This window comes from Callithrix jacchus, chromosome 9 (genome assembly GCF_049354715.1).
Source record: "Callithrix jacchus isolate 240 chromosome 9, calJac240_pri, whole genome shotgun sequence".
Taxonomy (NCBI): Eukaryota; Metazoa; Chordata; class Mammalia; order Primates; family Cebidae; genus Callithrix; species Callithrix jacchus.
In genome coordinates this window covers 53862936-53881727 of record NC_133510.1, presented here as the reverse complement: position 1 = coordinate 53881727, position 18792 = coordinate 53862936, and the positions used below count along the sequence as shown (strand labels likewise).

Here is an 18792-nt window from a genome sequence, read left to right as displayed (position 1 = left end):
CAGGCCTGCTTTACAAGAGCTCCTGAAAGAGGCACTACACATAGAAAGGAACAACCAGTACCAGTCACTCCAAAAACATACCAAATGCTAAAGAGCATCAACAAAATGAAGAATCTGCATCAACTAATGAGCAAAAACAGCCAGCTAGAATCAAAATGGCAGTATCAAATTCACACATAACAATATTAACCCTAAATGTAAATGGGCTGAATGCACCAATCAAAAGACAGAGACTGGCAAATTGGATAAAAAGCCAAAACCCACTGGTGTGCTGTATCCAGGAAACCCATCTCACATTCAAGGATACAAAAGGCTCAAAATAAAGGGATGGATTAATATTTACCAAGCAAATGGAGAGCAAAAAAAGAGAAGGAGTTGCAATTCTCATCTCTGATAAAATAGACTTTAAAGCAACAAAGATCAAAAGAGACAAAGAAGGACATTGCATAGTGGTAAAAGGATCCATACAACAAGAAGAGTTAATGATTCTAAATATATATGGACCCAATACAGGAGCACCCAGATACAAAAGGCAAGTTCTTAATGACTTACAAAGAGACTTAGACTCCCACACAGTAATTGTGGGAGACCTTAACACTCCACTGTCAATATTAGACAGATCAACCAGACAGAAAATTAACAAGAATATCCAGGGCTGGAACTCAGACCTGGAACAAGCAAACCTGATAGACATTTACAGAACTCTCCACCCCAAATCCACAGAATATACATTATTCTCAGCACCACATCACACCTACTCTAAAATTGACCACATAATTGTAAGTAAAGCACTGCTCAGCAAATGCAAAAGAACTGAAATCATAACAAACAGTCTCTCAGACCACAGTGCAATCAAGTTAGAACTCAGAATTCAGAAACTAACTCAGAACTGCAAAGCTTCATGGAAACTGAACAACTGGCTCTTGAATGTTGACTGGATAAACAATGAAATGAAGGCAGAAATAAAGAAGTTCTTCAAAACCAATGAGAATGAAGACACAACATATCAGAATCTCTGGGACACATTTAAAGCAGTCTCTAGAGGAAAATATATAGCAAAAAGTGCCCCCATGAGAAGAGTGGAGAGATCCAAAATTGATACCCTATTGTCAAAATTGAAAGAGCTAAAGGAGCAAGATAAAAAAAACTCAAAACCTAGCAGAAGACAAGAAATAACAGAGATCAGAGCAGAACTGAAGGAGATAAAGACTTGAAAAACCCTTCAAAAAAATCAATAAATCCCAGAGCTGGTTTTCTGAAAAATCAACAAAATAGACAGACCACTAGCCAGACTGGTAAAAAAGAAAAGAGAGAACAACCAAATAGATGCAATAAAAAACGATAAAGGGGAAATCACCACAGATTCCACAGAAATTCAAACCATCATGAGAAAATATTACAAATAACTCTATGCACATAAACTAGTAAACCTGGAAGAAATGGATAAATTCCTGGACACTTGTGTCCTCCCAAGCCTAAACCAGGAAGAAGTTGAAACCATGAATAGACCAATAACAAGATCTGAAGTTGAGGCAGCAATTAAGAACCTACCACACAAAAAAAGCCCAGGTCCAGATGGGTTCTCAGCCGACTTCTACCAGACACACAAAGAGGAACTGTTACCATTCCTTCTGAAACTATTACAAATAATCCAAAAAGAGGTAATCCTTCACAAATCATTTTATGAGACCAACATCATCCTGATACCAAAACCTGGCAGAGACCCAACAACAAAAAAAAACTTCAGGCCAATATCCATGATGAACATAGATGCAAGAATCTTCAATAAAATACTAGCAAGCTGGTTGCAACAGCACATCAAAAAGCTTATCCACCATGATCAAGTAGGATTCATCCTGGGGATGCAAGCCTGGTTCAACATATACAAGTCTATAAACATAATTCACCACGTAAACAGAACCAAAAACAAAAACCACATGATTATCTCAATTGATGCAGAGAAGGCCTTTGACAAAATTCAACAGCGCTTTATGCTAAAAACCCTCAATTAACTCGGTATTGATGGAACGTATCTCAAAATAATAAAAGCTATTTACAACAAACGAACAGCGAATATCATACTGAATGGGCAAAAACTGGAAACATTCCCTTTGAAATCTGGTACTAGACAAGGATTCCCTCTCTCACCACTCCTATTCAATATAGTACTGGAAGTTCTAGCCAGAGCCGTCAGGCAAGAAAAAGAAATAAAGGGTATTCAAATAGGAAAGGAGGAAGCCAAATTGTCTCTATTTACAGATGACATGATAGTATATCTAGAAGACCCCATCGTCTCAGCCCGAAAACTCCTGAAACTGAAAAGCACCTTCAGCAAAGTCTTGGGATACAAAATCAATGTGCAGAAATCACAAGCATTCCTATACACCAATAACAGACTGAAAGAGAGCCAAATCAGGAACGAACTGCCATTCACAATTCCTACAAAAAGAATAAAATACCTAGGAATACAACTAAGAAGGAATGTAAAGGACCTCTTCAAGGAGAACTACAAACCACTGCTCAACGAAATCAGAGAGGACACAAACAGATGGAGAAACATTCCATGTTCATGGTTAGGAAGAATCAATATCGTGAAAATGGCCATACTGCCCAAAGTAATTTACAGATTCAATGCTATCCCCATCAAGCTACCAATGACCTTCTTCACAGAACTGTAAAAAAACCACCTTAAACTTCATGTGGAACCAAAAGAGAGCCCGCATAGCCAAGTCAATTCCAAGTAAAAAGAATACAGGAGGCATCACACTACTGGACTTCAAACTATACTACAAGGCTACAGGAATCAAAACAGCATGGTACTGGTACCAAAACAGCATGGTACTGGTACCAAAACAGAGATATAGACCAATGGAACAGAACAGAGGCATCGGAGGCAACACAACATATCTGCAACCATACAATCTTGGATAAACCTGACAAAAACAAGCAATGGGGAAAGGATTCCCTGTTTAATAAATGGTGTTGGGAAAACTGGCTAGCTGTGTGCAGAAAGCAGAAACTGAACCCCTTCCTGACACCTTACACTAAAATTAACTCCAGGTGGATTAAAGATTTAAACATAAGACCTAACACCATAAAAACCCTAGAAGAAAATCTAGGCAAAACCATTCAGGACATAGGAGTAGGCAAGGACTTCATGACCAAAACACCAAAAGCATTGGCAACAAAAGCCAAAGTAGACGAATGGGACCTAATCAAACTCCACAGCTTCTGCATGGCAAAAGAAACAGTCATTAAAGTGAATCAGCAACCAACAGAATAGAAAAAATGTTTGCAGTTTACCCATCTGACAAAGGGCTGATATCCAGAATCTACAAAGAAGTAAAACAGATTTATAAGAAAAAAAAAAAGCCCATTCAAAATTGGACAAAGGATATGAACAGACACTTTACAAAAGAAGACATACATGAGGCCAACAAACATGAAAAAATGCTCATCATCACTGGTCATTAGAGAGATGCAAATCAAAACCACATTGAGATACCATCTCATGCCAGTTAGAATGGTGATCATTAAAAAATCTGGAGACATCAGATGCTGGAGAGGATGTGGAGAAATAGGAACACTTTTTCACTGTTGGTGGGAGTGTAAACTAGTTCAGCCATTGTGGAAGACGGTGTGGCGATTCCTCAAGGCCTTAGAAATAGAAATTCCATTTGACCCAGCAATCCCATTACTGGGTATATATCCAAAAGTCTGTAAATTGTTTTACTATAAGGACACATGTACACGAATGTTCACTGCAGCACTGTTTACAATAGCAAAGACCTGGAATCAACCCAAATGCCCATTGATAATAGACTGGATTGGAAAAATGTGGCACATATACACCATGGAATATTATGCAGCAATCAGAAATGATGAGTTTGTGTCGTTTGTAGGGACATGGATGAATCTGGAGAACATCATCCTCAGCAAACTGACACAAGAACAGAAAATGAAACACCGCATATTCTCACTCATAGGTGGGTGATGAAAAATGAGAACACATGGACACAGAAAGGGGAGTACTAAACACTGGGGTCTATTGGGGGGAAAAGGGGAGGGCCAGTGGGAGGGGGTGGTGGGGAGGGATAGCCTGGGGAGAAATGCCAAATGTGGGTGAAGGGGAGAAGAAAAGCAAAGCACACTGCCATGTGTGTACCTATGCAACTGTCTTGCATGCTCTGCTCATGTACCCCAAAACCTAAAATCCAATGAAAATTAAAAAAAAAAAAAAAAAAGAAATAGAAATTCCAATTGACCCAGCAATCCCATTACTGGATATATATCCAAAGGACTATAAATTGTTCTACTATAAGGACACATGCACACGAATGTTCATTGCAGCACTGTTTACAATAGCAAAGACCTGGAACCAACCCAAATGCCCATCAATGATAGACTGGACTGGGAAAATGTGGCACATATACACCATGAAATATTAGGCAGCCATCAAAAACGATGAGTTCGTGTCCTTTGTAGGGACATGGATGAACCTGGAGAACATCATTCTCAGCAAACTGACACAAGAACAGAAAATGAAATACCACATGTTCTCACTCATAGGTGGGTGATGAACAATGAGAACACATGGACACAGGGAGGGGAGCACTCTACATTGGGGTCTTGGGGGGAATAGGGGAGGGACAGCGTGGACAGGGGGAGTTGGGGAGAGAGAGCATGGGGCGAAATGCCAGATATGGGTGAAGGGGAGGAAGGCAGCAAATCACACTTCCTGACACCTTACACTAAATTTAACTCCAGATGGATTAAAGATTTAAACATAAGACCTAACACCATAAAAACCCTAGAAGAAAATCTAGGTAAAACCATTCAGGACATAGGAGTAGGCACGTTGCCACGTGTGTACCTATGCAACTATCTTGCATGTTCTGCACATGTGCCCCCAAACCTAAAATACAATTTAAAAAAAAACTGATAAGAGTAAATTTTACTACCTCCTAATCTGCTTCATCCCCCAGAGAACACATGGCAAGTGTGTACACAACACCAATCTTGAAAGACAAGGCTAAGAAACAAACACCAAACAAATAAATGCTTTGGAAATTGTCACAAAGTGAGATGAAGAGACAAAGATCCCATTGATTAGAATCTTCTAGCATGCTACTGGTGGTCTCCAGTAATCCACAGAAGCAACTGCCCAATGGCCAATATGCAGGTCAAGCACTTCTGCAGAATATGTTTGAAAATAATGATGAAGAATAGGAAAGTAAAACACATTTTGTAAAATGAATTAAAGTATGGAAGAACTGTATATGTTTTGTTTGATTCAGTTAACTTGTAGGTTTTTGGCTTTTATTGGAGGTCTGGGGTTGCCAACTGGCTGACTGTAGAAGAAGTGAAATTTATGAGTTTGCTAGGACCATCATAACAAGGTATCACAGACTGGGACACTTGAAGAATGTTATTGTCACACAATTTTGGAGGCTAGGAGTCTAGATCAAGATGTCATCAGGTCTGATGTCTTCTGAGGTCTCTCTCCTAGGCTTAAAGATGGTTATCTTCTTCCTGTGTCTTCACTTGGCCTTGCCTCTGTGTGTGTGTGTGTCTTAACTTCTTCTTTTTATAAGGCCGCCAGTCATATTGGATTAGGTTCTCCCTCATGACATTTTAACTTGATTAATTCTTTAAAAATGTGTGTGTGTGTTTTCCAAATACAGTCACATTCTGAGATACTTGGGGGTTAAAATATCAACATATGAATTTTGGGGAACATAATTCATCCAATAACATGAAGGTATACTCTGTTCTCTTTAATGTTATTTTCTTAGCATTTTGAATTTATTCACAGTAGATAGAGTCTTGACTTTAAAAGCCTCATTCTCTATGGAGATATAAATATACACAAGAAACAATTACATTATTTTAAAGGAAACATAAATCACATAGACAGGAATTCAGCAAGGTGAATATCAACAAGGCCTAGGGAAGAGTTGTAGAACCTGGGAGCCAAAAATAGCCTTACAAATTATTTATTTTTTTCTGCATTCTCTATCTATAGGTTTGAGTTCAAAAGTTGCACCTTTTTGTCCCCTCACACTCACTTTTTCCTCTGTTTTCTTCTATCTGTTTCCCCCTTTCTTCATTCCTGGAATACAGGGGAGAAAAAGTAGGTCATTTACCATTTTAATGGGATAGTTTGTGTGGGGCAACATTGACTCACTTCAGTAACCTCATTTCACTGAGAAGAATGGGGTTCACAAGTTAAACAATTTGTCGAGGTTTCTGACCTAGAATCCAGGTCTCCTGATTCGTACTGCACTATGCTCTCAAGTGCATTGTACCACGATTTTAGTCTGAGAATGTTTTATTTGTGTTTTAAGAACAAATAAGATTGCCTTTCCATATTGTGTAATCAGGTCATTTATATTATTTTCTATTAGTCTTCCCTCTTAAACATTTTCAGTTTCTTCAGTTATTTTTATTATTACTCTCTTATTTTTTTCTACATCATTTTGGCACCCATATTAAAGTTTCACCTCACATTAGATCTTAACCAAAGTAATATTTTTTTCTTTTATAATATAGTGCTTTTTTTAAAACTTAGCTTTACTAGTACCATGAGTATGATGTTACTAATTGTACTTGTGGCCATAGGTAAACTTCACTTAGTATCATTGTTTTGATGAAAGCTACTTTTTACTCAACTTCTAATATGTGTCAGGACCACCTAGGTACTTTATGGCATCATCTCATTTAATCTACACAAACATTTTTAAAGGTGAATGTTACCTGTTTTATAGATGGTGAGACTCAAAGTGGTCATTGACCTCTCTAAAGTTGCCTAGGGTGGAAGGTGGGAAAGCTGGGACTTGGCTTGTTCTGTTTGTCTCTGTTGGCTCCTTTCCCACCACTGTTACATGAGTATGGACAAGGAATAGACCTATTTGCTTACCCTGTATACTTCTGGTGCCTACATAGAGCCTGCTTCCTCTGAGCTCAATAAAATATTTGTGGAAAAATGAATGTGGCCTACAGCTTCTAAAAATATTTTTATATACCTCTTGCTCTTTTAGTTTCTTGAGTCATTTTTATTTCTCAATTTGTTCTCCCAGATATTAATATTTTGTAATGAATTTAGACTTCTTCTTGGAACATGATTTATTCCTTCTTGATATTGGCAAATCTTAAGACTTTGGCATGATTTAATTTAGTGATATATCTTAACCAAGAAACCATAAATCTCATTTTCACATAAAAGTGAAAAGATGTATAATACTATATTTTGTTAAACCACATGATTTGTCATGGTGGTTATAATTGTATCATGTTTTCAGAATGGCTTGACTAATTATTGCTGCCCTTTTACTCATGATTATCTTGATTCTTAAATTTCTGGGTTTAAAAATTCTGTATTTTTCATTAAAAAAAATTAACCATACAGTTAATGGGCACCTTTTATTTAAATCATCACTATTGAAATGGAACATAGAGGCCCAAGTTTTAAACATAGTAAATAGCTAACTCATAACCTACTGCTGCTATAACAATGTCAGTTAATATGTTGGGTTAAGAGGATAGAAATACTCAAGCAAAGGTGGCCTGGCAATGCCAGAACCTATGATCTAACTCAGTGAGAACTCTAGAGAAAGGCAGGTTTGGAATAGAAATGATATCAGTTATGGGCTGGCATTTTGTGATTCTCTTGGTGTTCCTCTCAGGGCTCTAAGATTGCTATAGCAGTTCTAAGTGACGTATCATTATGTGGTAATTTCAAAGGCAGGAAAGCAGGAAAGAATAGAAAAAAGGTCTTCTCCCTAAATCATCTCTCTCCCTTTTCTGCAGAAAAAAACCTATCTGAGAAGTATCACCAGCAGCCTTTGCCTTTCCTCTCACTGTTCAGGACTGGATTAAGTGCTTCTCCTTGTTCCAGTCACTGACAACAAATAGGGTTGCCGCGATTGGCTTAGCCCAATCATGATTCATCCCTGGGGAGTGCACATTTTTAGCACCCTTACAAATGGGAATTCTGTTATTAAGACAGGCTGTTAGGTAGGCAATTAATAGTGTCTGCCACTATTACTGAACTCCTTTGGTATGATCAAATAACTATTATGCACAAATGTACAATTACAACTCTGATGAGTGCAAAGGAATGACTGGTGCTTATGAAATGAAAGGAATTTAGTCTGCTCACTCTTCTTCAAATAATTGATAATTAGTCTAAGATGTGGAGAAAGTTTCAGAAGTTAGGTAGGCAAAGGGGTTAAGGTATACTAGAGTGGGGGAGGGAGGAGGAAGCATTCCACTCAGAGGAAGCATATTGTGTTTATGTAAATTAAAAGGGCACATAAATATTCACTGCTGTTCTCACTGGTCACTGGTCTAGTGAAAGCCTTTGAATTACTTGTAGGGGTAGAAGAGATTGGTAGACTTTGTAGGTGTACACGTAGGACCCTGAAATACTGGAATTTCTGAAAAATTTCCATGTTTTGGGGGGACAACAGGACAGATTATTTGACTTGGATTGTTTTACAAAATCCTTGCTGTGTAGTTGCCTTAAATAATGGGCTTACAGGCAAAAAATCAGGCTATCACCCCTCCTTCTTCCCTCTAACAGTTGCCTGCAGCTAGACTCTAGTCGATATCAGTTAAAAACAGTTGGAACAGTACCCTCACTTCTCTGACACCTGCAATGTTAATTTCTGTACTTGATACTTACATGATTCCTATTTTAAAATTTTTGATACAGTTGAACATTAAATTAAAAGAAATGTTCTCTGAGACTTTGTGTGTTTCCCAAGGGAGACAATAAAATAAAATAAAGTAAAATAAAATTTTTTTTTGGCTTCAATACATGTAGAACTTCTGTGGACACTGGGCTATTCTCTATAAGGAGAAAACTGTAGTTTTATAAATGTGTCCAGGAGTATACAGCTGTTACCACTGACTAAAAATGACATCTTTTGAAAATTTGCAACTCTATTATCAAAAGAATGCATGTATTACATAACCTAATGATTTAAAAAGTATTCGTGATACTTGAATTCTCCTAGTGTCTAGTGTTTCTGGCTTACAATTAATAAAAAGCTCATTTTCATGTTTAAAAATTTGGTAGTTTTTATTTATAAAATCTTCCAAATTTTTATAAACAAACACAAAACAAGTTTTATAGTGGCTTAAACAAAATAATAGCTTGGGGCTGGCATGGTGGCTCACGCCTATAATCCCAGCACTTTGGGAGGCTGAGGCAGGCACATCACTTGAGGTCAGGAGTTCACCACCAGCCTGGCCAACATGGTAAAACCCCATCTCTACTAAAAATACAAAAATTAGCCGGGCATGGTGGTGCATGCCTGCAATCCCAGCTGCTTGGATGGCTGAGGTGGGAGAATTGCTTAAACTGGGGAGGTGGAGGTTGCAGCGAGCTGGTATCACACTCCTGGGCAACAGAGTGAGAATCTGTCTTAAAAACAAACACAAAAAACAAAATAACATTCATGTGGCAGTTCCACAGGCACCTTATATCTTGTTGCTTTACTGTTCTAATATCAGTTTTCCCCTCATGATCTAAGAATGGCTGCTTCAGCTACTGGAACACATTCACATTCCAGTCAGTGGTAAGGAACAGCAAGAAGGGAAGGGTACAGTCCTTTCCTACAAGGGAATAACTCAGATGTTATCACCTCACTTCTGCTTGCATCCCTTTGGCAAGAACTTAGTTACATGTGTACAACTAGCAACAAGACAGTTGGGAAATAGTGTGGAAATATTGTCTGTGTGCCCACTTAAAACCCAGAGATTGTATTGCTAAAATTAAAAATGGGAGGATGAATATTGGAAGGCAGTGACATTCTGTGTTATAATCACCATCTTTTGGCAGTTGCCATAAAAGTGGTTGAGTAGTTTTAAACTTAGATGTGACTATATAATCTGGAGTAAAATGGGTGACTGTGGAAACACAATTATATTTATGCATATTACACCCTATTTTATGCAATTTTGTATCCCTACCATCTGGCATAGTATACTACTAAAACACATAACAATATATTTGGAATAAATAACCATCCTTCTTTTCCTTTCTTGTACAATCTTTATTAGGTATGTATTCTTGTTTTTCACTTGCCATATATTTGTCCCTATCCATATTTCACTTCCCTTCTCAAAGGGGATTTAAGAGTAGACCTGATCATAGTTCATAGTATGATAGAGGAGTACTTTGGATCTCTGTGTTTAAGACTGATTTTAAAATCTAATAGGAATCTGAATTAACTTATAACAGCAAAGGACCAATTTTCCCTATTGCCAAACTGACAGTTTTAACTTCTTGTTATCATGTTCTAATTATCAATAGAGTGGCTGTATTCTTCTGATGTTTAGTACTGTGTCTGAGAATTCTGAAGATTTTTTAAAAATTGATACCCAAGGCCACTAGTTGGTTTGTGAAGATGTTTTCTCTGTACTTTATTTGTATGTTTTATGTATTGGCTAGCTATCCCTGGAGAAGATAAGGGAATCTGAGGAATAAAAGTGTTCCGACATTTTTTTTTTTTTTTTGGTATCTCAGAATTAGCTATTCTACAGATATTTTGTTCATTTATCTTGTTTTTGGCTTTCTATTAATTTATAGATTCATTTGTTCTTGTGTTAATTTCTACTGCATATTTTGAATAACTCAGTTTTGCCCTCATGAGCTAAGGATGGCTGCTTCAGCTACTGGAACCACATTCACATTCCAGGTGTCAGGTGCCGCATTCAGTGTTGGGAACATGAATATACCTGAGACCTCGTCTGCACCTCACTCAGCTTAGCGTCAGTGAGTGCTGTGCCCGGCCCACACTGTGGGGTAACCGAGGGGGAAGCAAGGAGCTTGTGAGATGATGGGGGCAGGCGGGATGCCAACATGACTCACGTGAGTGTTGATCATTGAGAAATAATATGGAAATAGTTCCATTTGATGGGAGTGATGGATACTAAGTGTGAGTTAGAGATGCATCTGGAGAGCTGGATCATGGAGGACCCTTTCTACACCATGCAGAGGAGTGGGGACTTTATGTCCCCAGATCAGTGGCTTTCAAACCTTTTTGTCCATGACCCATAGTAATGCTGATGTTTTTACATGGTGACTTGTTACTAGGCCTGGGCCTAACATTTTCAGGGCCTGGGCAAAAGGACAAATGGTAGCATAGATACATACAGTATGGCTAATTATTTAAAACTCAAGGCAAAAAACTCTTAGAAAAAGGATATACTAACCTACCTTGACAAATATACCTTATAATGAAAAATTATACCAAATAACTGAGAGTAGTGCAAATTTAAAATCAATTTTTATTCCGCCAAAAGACTATGAATTTACCCTGAGGAAATGCCAGGGCAGTGGTAAATGGGCCAAGCTGGAGGAGGGGAGGGAAAGGCTCACTCAGCCTTCTCTTCCAATGGCCATGGAATCTGTAGATAAATACTTCCTTTCTCTTGGTATTTTTTCGGGGCGGGGCTCTTTCATTTCTGCCAGAGGCTCCTTCTTTACACCTAACAGTCAGGCATTGAGTTCCAAAGTGATCTAGTCCATGCCAATCAAGTCCAAGGACAACCTCTGGCCCCCAGGTGCTCTCAGCCACCCACCCTCACAGGAGGCTTTGCATTAAGAGTTCTCTGAGCAGGAATGTGAAGGAGTAGTGAGACAGCTGGCTTCTACCTTCTCTGCCACACCGTTATCCATTCCTCCAGGGCCAAAGGATCCCTTTAGCCCTCAGGTCCAGGCCCAAAGGATCACTTTAGCCCTCAGGTCCAGGCCCTGTCATTAGTGGACAACGTTTGGCCACTCCTTGGACTGGAGGTACACACATGCTAGTAGTACCACCTGACCTGAAGAAGGGGCCCATGTAGGTCAGAGAGGCTGCTTTAGGCCATTTGGGTAGAGAATGATGGCAACCTTGGTAGTCGGAGCTTCAGGTGGAAACAGGAACTCCTTGGCTGGTGGAAAAGAGTACAGGAAGAGGAAGGCCAGAGCAAAAGCTTCTTGCCCACCATTGGTCAATCTGAAGGGAGGGAGGACACTGGTTATGAGGCCTAAAGATGGTGAAAGTGAGGATAGAGAGGAGAGGAGGGAGGGAAATTCAACAGGTAGAATCCACAGGTGTTGATGACTAATTAGATACTGGGGGTGCAGAAGAAACCTAGAATAATGCCATGATTTCTGATGTGTGGCATTTAAGGCCACAGTGTGACATTCAGGTAATATTTTGTTTGTTATTTGGATATATGGGTCATGATATGGTGAAAGAAATGTTTTCATTTGGATGGTTTGTTAAGATGCGAATTTCTAGGCCTCATCTACTAAATCAGAATCACCAGGAGAAGTCCTGGGAGCTTGCAGGTGAGCAAACTCCTGCGGTGATTTTGAGCCACATCTGTACCCTCGAGAGTGGGAACAGAGTTTCAGGTGGCCTGAGGGCTGAACTCTGGTGCTCACAGGAGGAGGAAGGGAAGTAGCAGACAGATACTGGAAAGAAGTGGGTAGACGTCGGATCAAAGAGAGAAGTCTAGTAAAGTTTAGTAAAGGACGGTGACAGGGCTTGTGCATTGAATGTGGGAAGCTTCTGATAAACTTTAGCAAAGGCAGATTGTAGTGGTTCAAGGAGTGAGTATGTTGGGAGATTAGGAAAGGGAGATAGATGATATAGGATGTAATCTATATGCTTCCCGCAAATTTGATTGTAAAGCCAGAAGAAAGAGGGATAACAAAGCAAGGCATAGATTTGAAGGAGGCCTTTAAAAACAATTCTGGAACACTTATATGATGAAGGGGAGAGGAACCTGTGGAGAACCAGATATTGAAGATATGGCAAAGAAAAGGAGTAATTGATACAGACTGGTTTCAAGGGAGAGGAGAGATGCATTTTAGGAGCCAGGAGGAGGGAAACTTAAGCAGAAGGAAGAACACTGTTGTCTTCTATACAGTTATGAAGGAGAAAGGGCATGCATAGATGCAAAAAATTATCCTGACAGACATTTGGACACAAACTGTAGGCACAGTTTAGGGGTTGTGGCTACAGAGGTTAATAAGGTATGGCTATAGTTTAGTGGGGGAGCTAGACAAGGAAATCAGCAAGATAACATGTGGCAAGTGTTGTTACAGTTGTACTAGGAGATGGTGGAAACACAGAGGAGGGCATGAGACAAGGCTTTGCAGAATTGGAGAGAGGGCAATATGTGTGTATTACATATTACACATATATGTGTATATATATGTAAAATATATTCACACATACATACACACAATCACACAATTATAAGCATCAGCTGAAACTTTATTTGGGAGGACTTCAGAAAATGAATGTTTATGACCAAGGAAGCTTCTTGCTTATCCTTCCCTTTCCCCCTTTGATGACTTTTCTTAAGGCTAATTTACGTACAGAAAGCCACTGCTTCCAAAAGTGCTTTGGTACCCTGGCATAATTTCAAAGAAATCTCCTTTCCCACTTAGTTAACTACATTTCATCAGGAAAAAAAGAGTCTTCTCTGTCAATGTAACATCCTTTAACAGAACTCCTGCTGGTTGGTTCTTGTATCTTGCTGTGGCAGCTGTGAACATATATACTATTGATTGTTGATGTGTGATATAAATCCGACTGCAGCATGCCCACTAATTGGTTTGAGAGCTAGATATAGACAATGCTGTTTTATAGTAGCTTGTGTAGATAGGCCTAGTCATAGGGTTAATTCTGCTTGACAGCACATCTGCAGCATCTTGAGAGCAATTACCTAACAGAAGTTTTCCCACAGCCAAACTGAGAGCTTCAAAGGCTTCTGAATTTACAACTAGTATTAACCAATATCTGAAACATAATGTTCCCACAAGAGCTCAGATTTTTTTTCTCCTTCTTATTAAATGTATGAGGTTACTAGGTTCATTTGCTGTGTGCTAAGAACTTAGTGAAAAGTTACTTGGTGTTGAATAATTTCAAATCTTGAATAATAAAGAGGATAATTATGAATTTGTTTTTTTACTGCTTTATTGTCCTACTAAAACAAGTTAATCTGTAAAATCAGATGCCTTTTAAAAAACATAGTTTATCCTGTTTCACTCAAAAGCCAATTTAAAAAGTTAATATCTTTTCTATATTGTGCCATCTGTATTGATGTTTGCATATTTAGAGGGTCTAGGGTAATGCCTGCATTTAAAATGGTTACGATACATATATATTTACATTTTAGAAATGTACACTGAAAAATGTACCTATTACCTCCCCTCCCTTCCCCCCGTGAAATAACTGTATTTTTACAAAGAGTTTTTATGTTATAATACATTTCTTTCTCTTTGCAGATCAGAAACCAAATTTGACTCCGGTTCAGGTATGTTTACATTAATAGTGCTATTCTAAATATATTTTATTACATTATTATCTGAGGAGCAATTAATCAGATCAAGAATCATTTTGATTTTAAACAGACTGGGAAGTCTCTTTTCAAAATGTGAGTCCCACCTGTTTTGAAGCAGGGCTATTGACTGCTTCAAATCATAATTTGAGATGTTCACTTTAGAGTCTTCATAGTTCTGCAATAAGCATTACATTCCCTATATCTGCAGAGTTTCATTTCAAAAGCAGAGGTGGGAGTTGTTCATTCTTACTGCTCAAAATAGATGATTATTTTCTCAGTGGACAAAGCATCCTGAGTAATTTGAAAATTCTCTTTAGCTTATCACCAAATGTGGGAGATGGATGCATTTAATTCAGCAAACTATAGAGAGTTCCAGCCAATAGAAACAGAAATTTGTCTATGATTTATTAGCTTGTTTTTCCTAAAAAAATGTTTTATTGCTAGATGGGCTATAGAAAATGAAGGTTACATTAAGCCATTATTTTGAATCTATTAGGACAAAATTTATATTCTCACAAGCAGCGGCATATCAGCTTCATTAGACATTTTCTTTTCATTAAGCATGAATGTAGCCATATAATTCTCAGGTTTGACTATGTTATTATGTCACTTGTTGAGATTTATGTACTTCCAAGTTTCTGATGGCATTTACAATTAAAAGACAAAAATTGCCTCATGTTTCATACAAAGGAATTATGTATGTCCTTTGGTAAACTGTTAACAGATAAATAAACATTAGTTTTTGAATTCCAGGAGAAAATATTTTACAAAAAATATGTAACTTGTTTAATTTAAAAGTAACATTTTTACTCTGGTTCAAGTTTCACTGTATTGTAACTTTAAAAATGTTTTTACTTACTATGTTCACAAAGGAACAATTATTATATATTCTTTTTGATAGTGGTGTTAAGGAGACAACACACTTTTTCTTTATAAGCTTTTCTTTCTTTTCTTATATGGTTTTGTGAATTTGGTGAGATTCATTAATTATGAAGCCTGTACATTTGAGTTAACAAATTCACCTAGTTTGAGAACCACGACTCCAAAAATCTTTCTATTCTGTGTCTTCTGCAGCTTCTGAATCAGATATATGAATGATAGTATAAAATAAACATTTTTAGTTGAAAACATTGACTATGTAGAGACTAAAGGTGGGATGGCATTGTATGAACTATTTGACTCATTGATTCACAAAGGACTCAAGATAAGGCCAAAAATCTTTTTCATTCTTTAACAGTTAAAATATTTACGTATAATTAAAAATAAATGAATAAAGTTGATGGAAAGTACATTTTTACATTAAAATTACATGTCTTTTTTTTTCTCTGCCAGTCACAAAATATTTATTAAGAACCACTTTTTTATGATCTGATGTAATTCCCTAAACATCAAGTGAGAAAGTGGTTTTAGGGTACAGGGTCTGGAATATAGCTCTTAAAAATGAGTAAGTCCACTCGGTTCATTTTGAAGGTAGAACCTGGAAATAATGTACAAGACTGAAATATTAGGCAGCTATTGTCAAAGTCAGATAATTTATGTTAACTTTTCAAATCCAAATTAAAGTGTGCTGCTAAATTCCTGTACTGAAGGTAAGTATTTATCATGAAAATAGTTATAACATCTGTACAGGCATACATCTTTCACTCTTGTGAGCAAAGATTTTGTGCATGATTTATTTTTTTTTTAAGTTCTTATTAAAAAAAAATCTGTCATGGACAACATCTGCCTGTCTTTGAAAACTACAAAGTTCTGTATGCTGAAAAGTTTTATAGGGGAATACTGATTAAAAGTTTATTCTTTTAATTTTAAACTTAAATAGATTGTGGAAAGAATTCAGATGTTTTCAAATTAAGAAATGGAATTATTTTTTCTTAATAAGCTCCTTTTAGCTTATGACTGAATGAAAAAATCATGACAAAGGAAGTTAGAAATATATTCTTTGGTATCCTATATCATGCAAATTTTGGTTAGAAGTAAGGTAGCATAGGGCCCTCCTTGGTGGCTCACATCTGTAATCCCAGCACTTTGGGAGGCTGAGGTAGGTGGATCACGAGGTCAGGAGATGGAGACCATCCCTGGCTAACACAGTGAAACCCTGTCTCTACTAAAAATACAAAACAACAACAACAACAAAATTAGCCTGGTGTGGTGGCACGTGCCTGTAGTCCCAGCTACTCAGAGGCTGAGGCAGGAGAATTGCTTGAACCCAGGAGGTGGAGGTTGCAGTGAGCAGAGATGTCGCCGACAGAGCAAGACTTCGACTCAAAAAAAAAGAAAAAGAAGGTAGCATATTGGAACAATTAAATGTGTGACTTTAATAGGTTCAGATTCTCTATTGTTCATCAAATACAAAAAGTAAACTAGGTCTGTTTAATGTTGTATACAGCTGTGACAAAGTAAGATTTTTAAATGAAGGAATATGCCAGTCTTACTGAAAAAGAAAAACATAAAAAATAAATACTATGGTCAGTGACTAGCCATAACAGAAAGGAATTGAAAGTCAAATTATATGTAAACACACACACACACACACTCACAAGTATATCAAGGAAAGTGCCCAACTTATGCAGAGCTTACTGCACAACATTTTTAGTTTGTGTAAATAAGTTTTAAGCTGTGGAGTGATATTCAGGAGGAAGGAAGGAAAGTTTTCATTGCCAGTGCATGGTAAAAAATTTCATTTGTTAGATGTATACCAAATGATTAACCTAGAAATTGATTTAAATTTTTTCTTATCAGAATTGCCTTATTTTTTTCTACAAAAGCAAATCCTCGAGCAACCTCTTTGTGCTTTTTGAATTAACAATTTTTGTATAATGAAAAAAATTCAACCATGTATAAAAGTACAATGTATAGTGTGATTAGCACCCATATAACCATCATCTAAATGTTACCTTTGTTAAATATTTGCCAAATTTGTTTTACCATTTTTCTTTTTTGCTTAAAATATTTTGAAGTAAAATACATATATTTCATGTGATTTTTAAAGTCTGGAAATTATAGATGGTCTTGACTTATCAAAAGGAGTCAATGTTTTGAGGTTTTCATATTTTAGGAATTTGAGTCGCATACAAATTATTGTGGAAAGGATTGTGGCATTTTCATGTCCACATCCAGCTGAAGACTCTGAAAGTTCTGTTTATGGTGAATTGCATAGGTAAGAAAACCTTCAACCAGAAGGCAGAGGACCTGAATTAATTTTGGCCTGAGAACTCCAGAAATTTTCTATTCTCAAAATTAATTTAATTAAAATGTTAGCTGCCATTTAGCTGTGGTCTCTGTACTGAGTAATATACTGATTAGAAACCTTTTCTGTTGATTTACAACTCAATCACCTTAAGTTTTTGGCTTTGCCAATTGAGAACAGTCAGCTTACCTTCTTTTCTAAAGGAGTTTTAAGGTTTCCATTTTCTACCTTTTCCCAGTCGATGTACTAATGTTGATTGCCTAGGATTGTGTGGAGTTGGTGATTTTACTAATAGAGTAAAACAGACTTCCTTTTATGTTCAGAAGTAGCAAGAATCTATACTCTTCTCCCCACCTCCCAAGAAGGGAAGTTAGTTGATGCTGGAGGAAGCAGAGCATTGAGTTTAATGTAGTGATTAAACATGAAAGTCATATATCAAATCTCAGGAGAAACATGCTTTTGAAAAAGGCAGAGAACTGTGGAGCATATTGCATGATAGGCTATATAAACAGAGCCCTGGAGGTCAGTGTGTGGATGCAAACCAATTAAATAAAAGAACTTACTGGCTTTGCTTTCTATCATCTGGATGGGGAGGATCACAAGTTAACATTCACAGGATGGAAGTGTAAACTTTGCTTAAATAAGCTAGGCACCTTTGGAAATTTCATTAACTCTTTCAGTCCACTGCTAACATACATATATTTTCAAAAACCAAAGTCCCTGGGAAGTTAAAAAAGATCCAAAATATGTGTTCTTTTGGCCCTCTGTACATACTCACTGGCAAAGGGTAATGAACTAGTAATGAGTAGGATGGAAGAAAAAGTGAGGAATGAGGGTAAAAAGACCAAGAATTGGCTCTGTTGCCAAATTTTGAGAGCGTGCATGTCTTTCAAAAACAACCCATCTGGAAAAGCAGAGCTCTTGAAGAATAACTGAAAAAAGGTGTTTTTCTCTTCTGAATTCTGGGTATAAGGATATAGGTAGAATTTACTAGTCACTAACATAACGTCAGGTATTGTTATTTCTGTTCTATTAAAGTAGAATAGCTTTCTGACCAAGAATAATCTAACTTATTTATAAGTTAATAACTGAATGTTAAGAACAGCTTGTACTATAATTCTGTGGTCCCAACCTTATCAAGCAATGTTTGGGTGAGAAAATGAAATACCATGTTAAATGGTATAGATTCATGGTCCATAAACATTCTAAACAAAGAATTTCTTTTCTATAGAGTCATGTTGGCTGAGAAAGTG

At 37.2% G+C, this 18792-nt stretch overlaps 1 protein-coding gene across 5 annotated transcripts in view; it reads left to right on the top strand.

Moving 5' to 3' along the window:
• MSRB3 (methionine sulfoxide reductase B3) overlaps positions 1–18792 on the top strand; it is a 209941-nt gene that overhangs the window by 85744 nt on the left and 105405 nt on the right. For 3 of the 5 annotated variants that reach the window (XM_035256188.3, XM_078336123.1, XM_035256190.3), the window contains one exon: positions 14297–14325. In XM_035256188.3, coding sequence (XP_035112079.3) covers positions 14297–14325 — 29 coding nt within the window. Of the gene's footprint in view, positions 1–3902; positions 3987–14296; positions 14326–18792 lie in introns of all 5 variants that reach the window. The other 2 variants (XM_054238310.2, XM_054238311.2) reach the window with 1 other exon arrangement.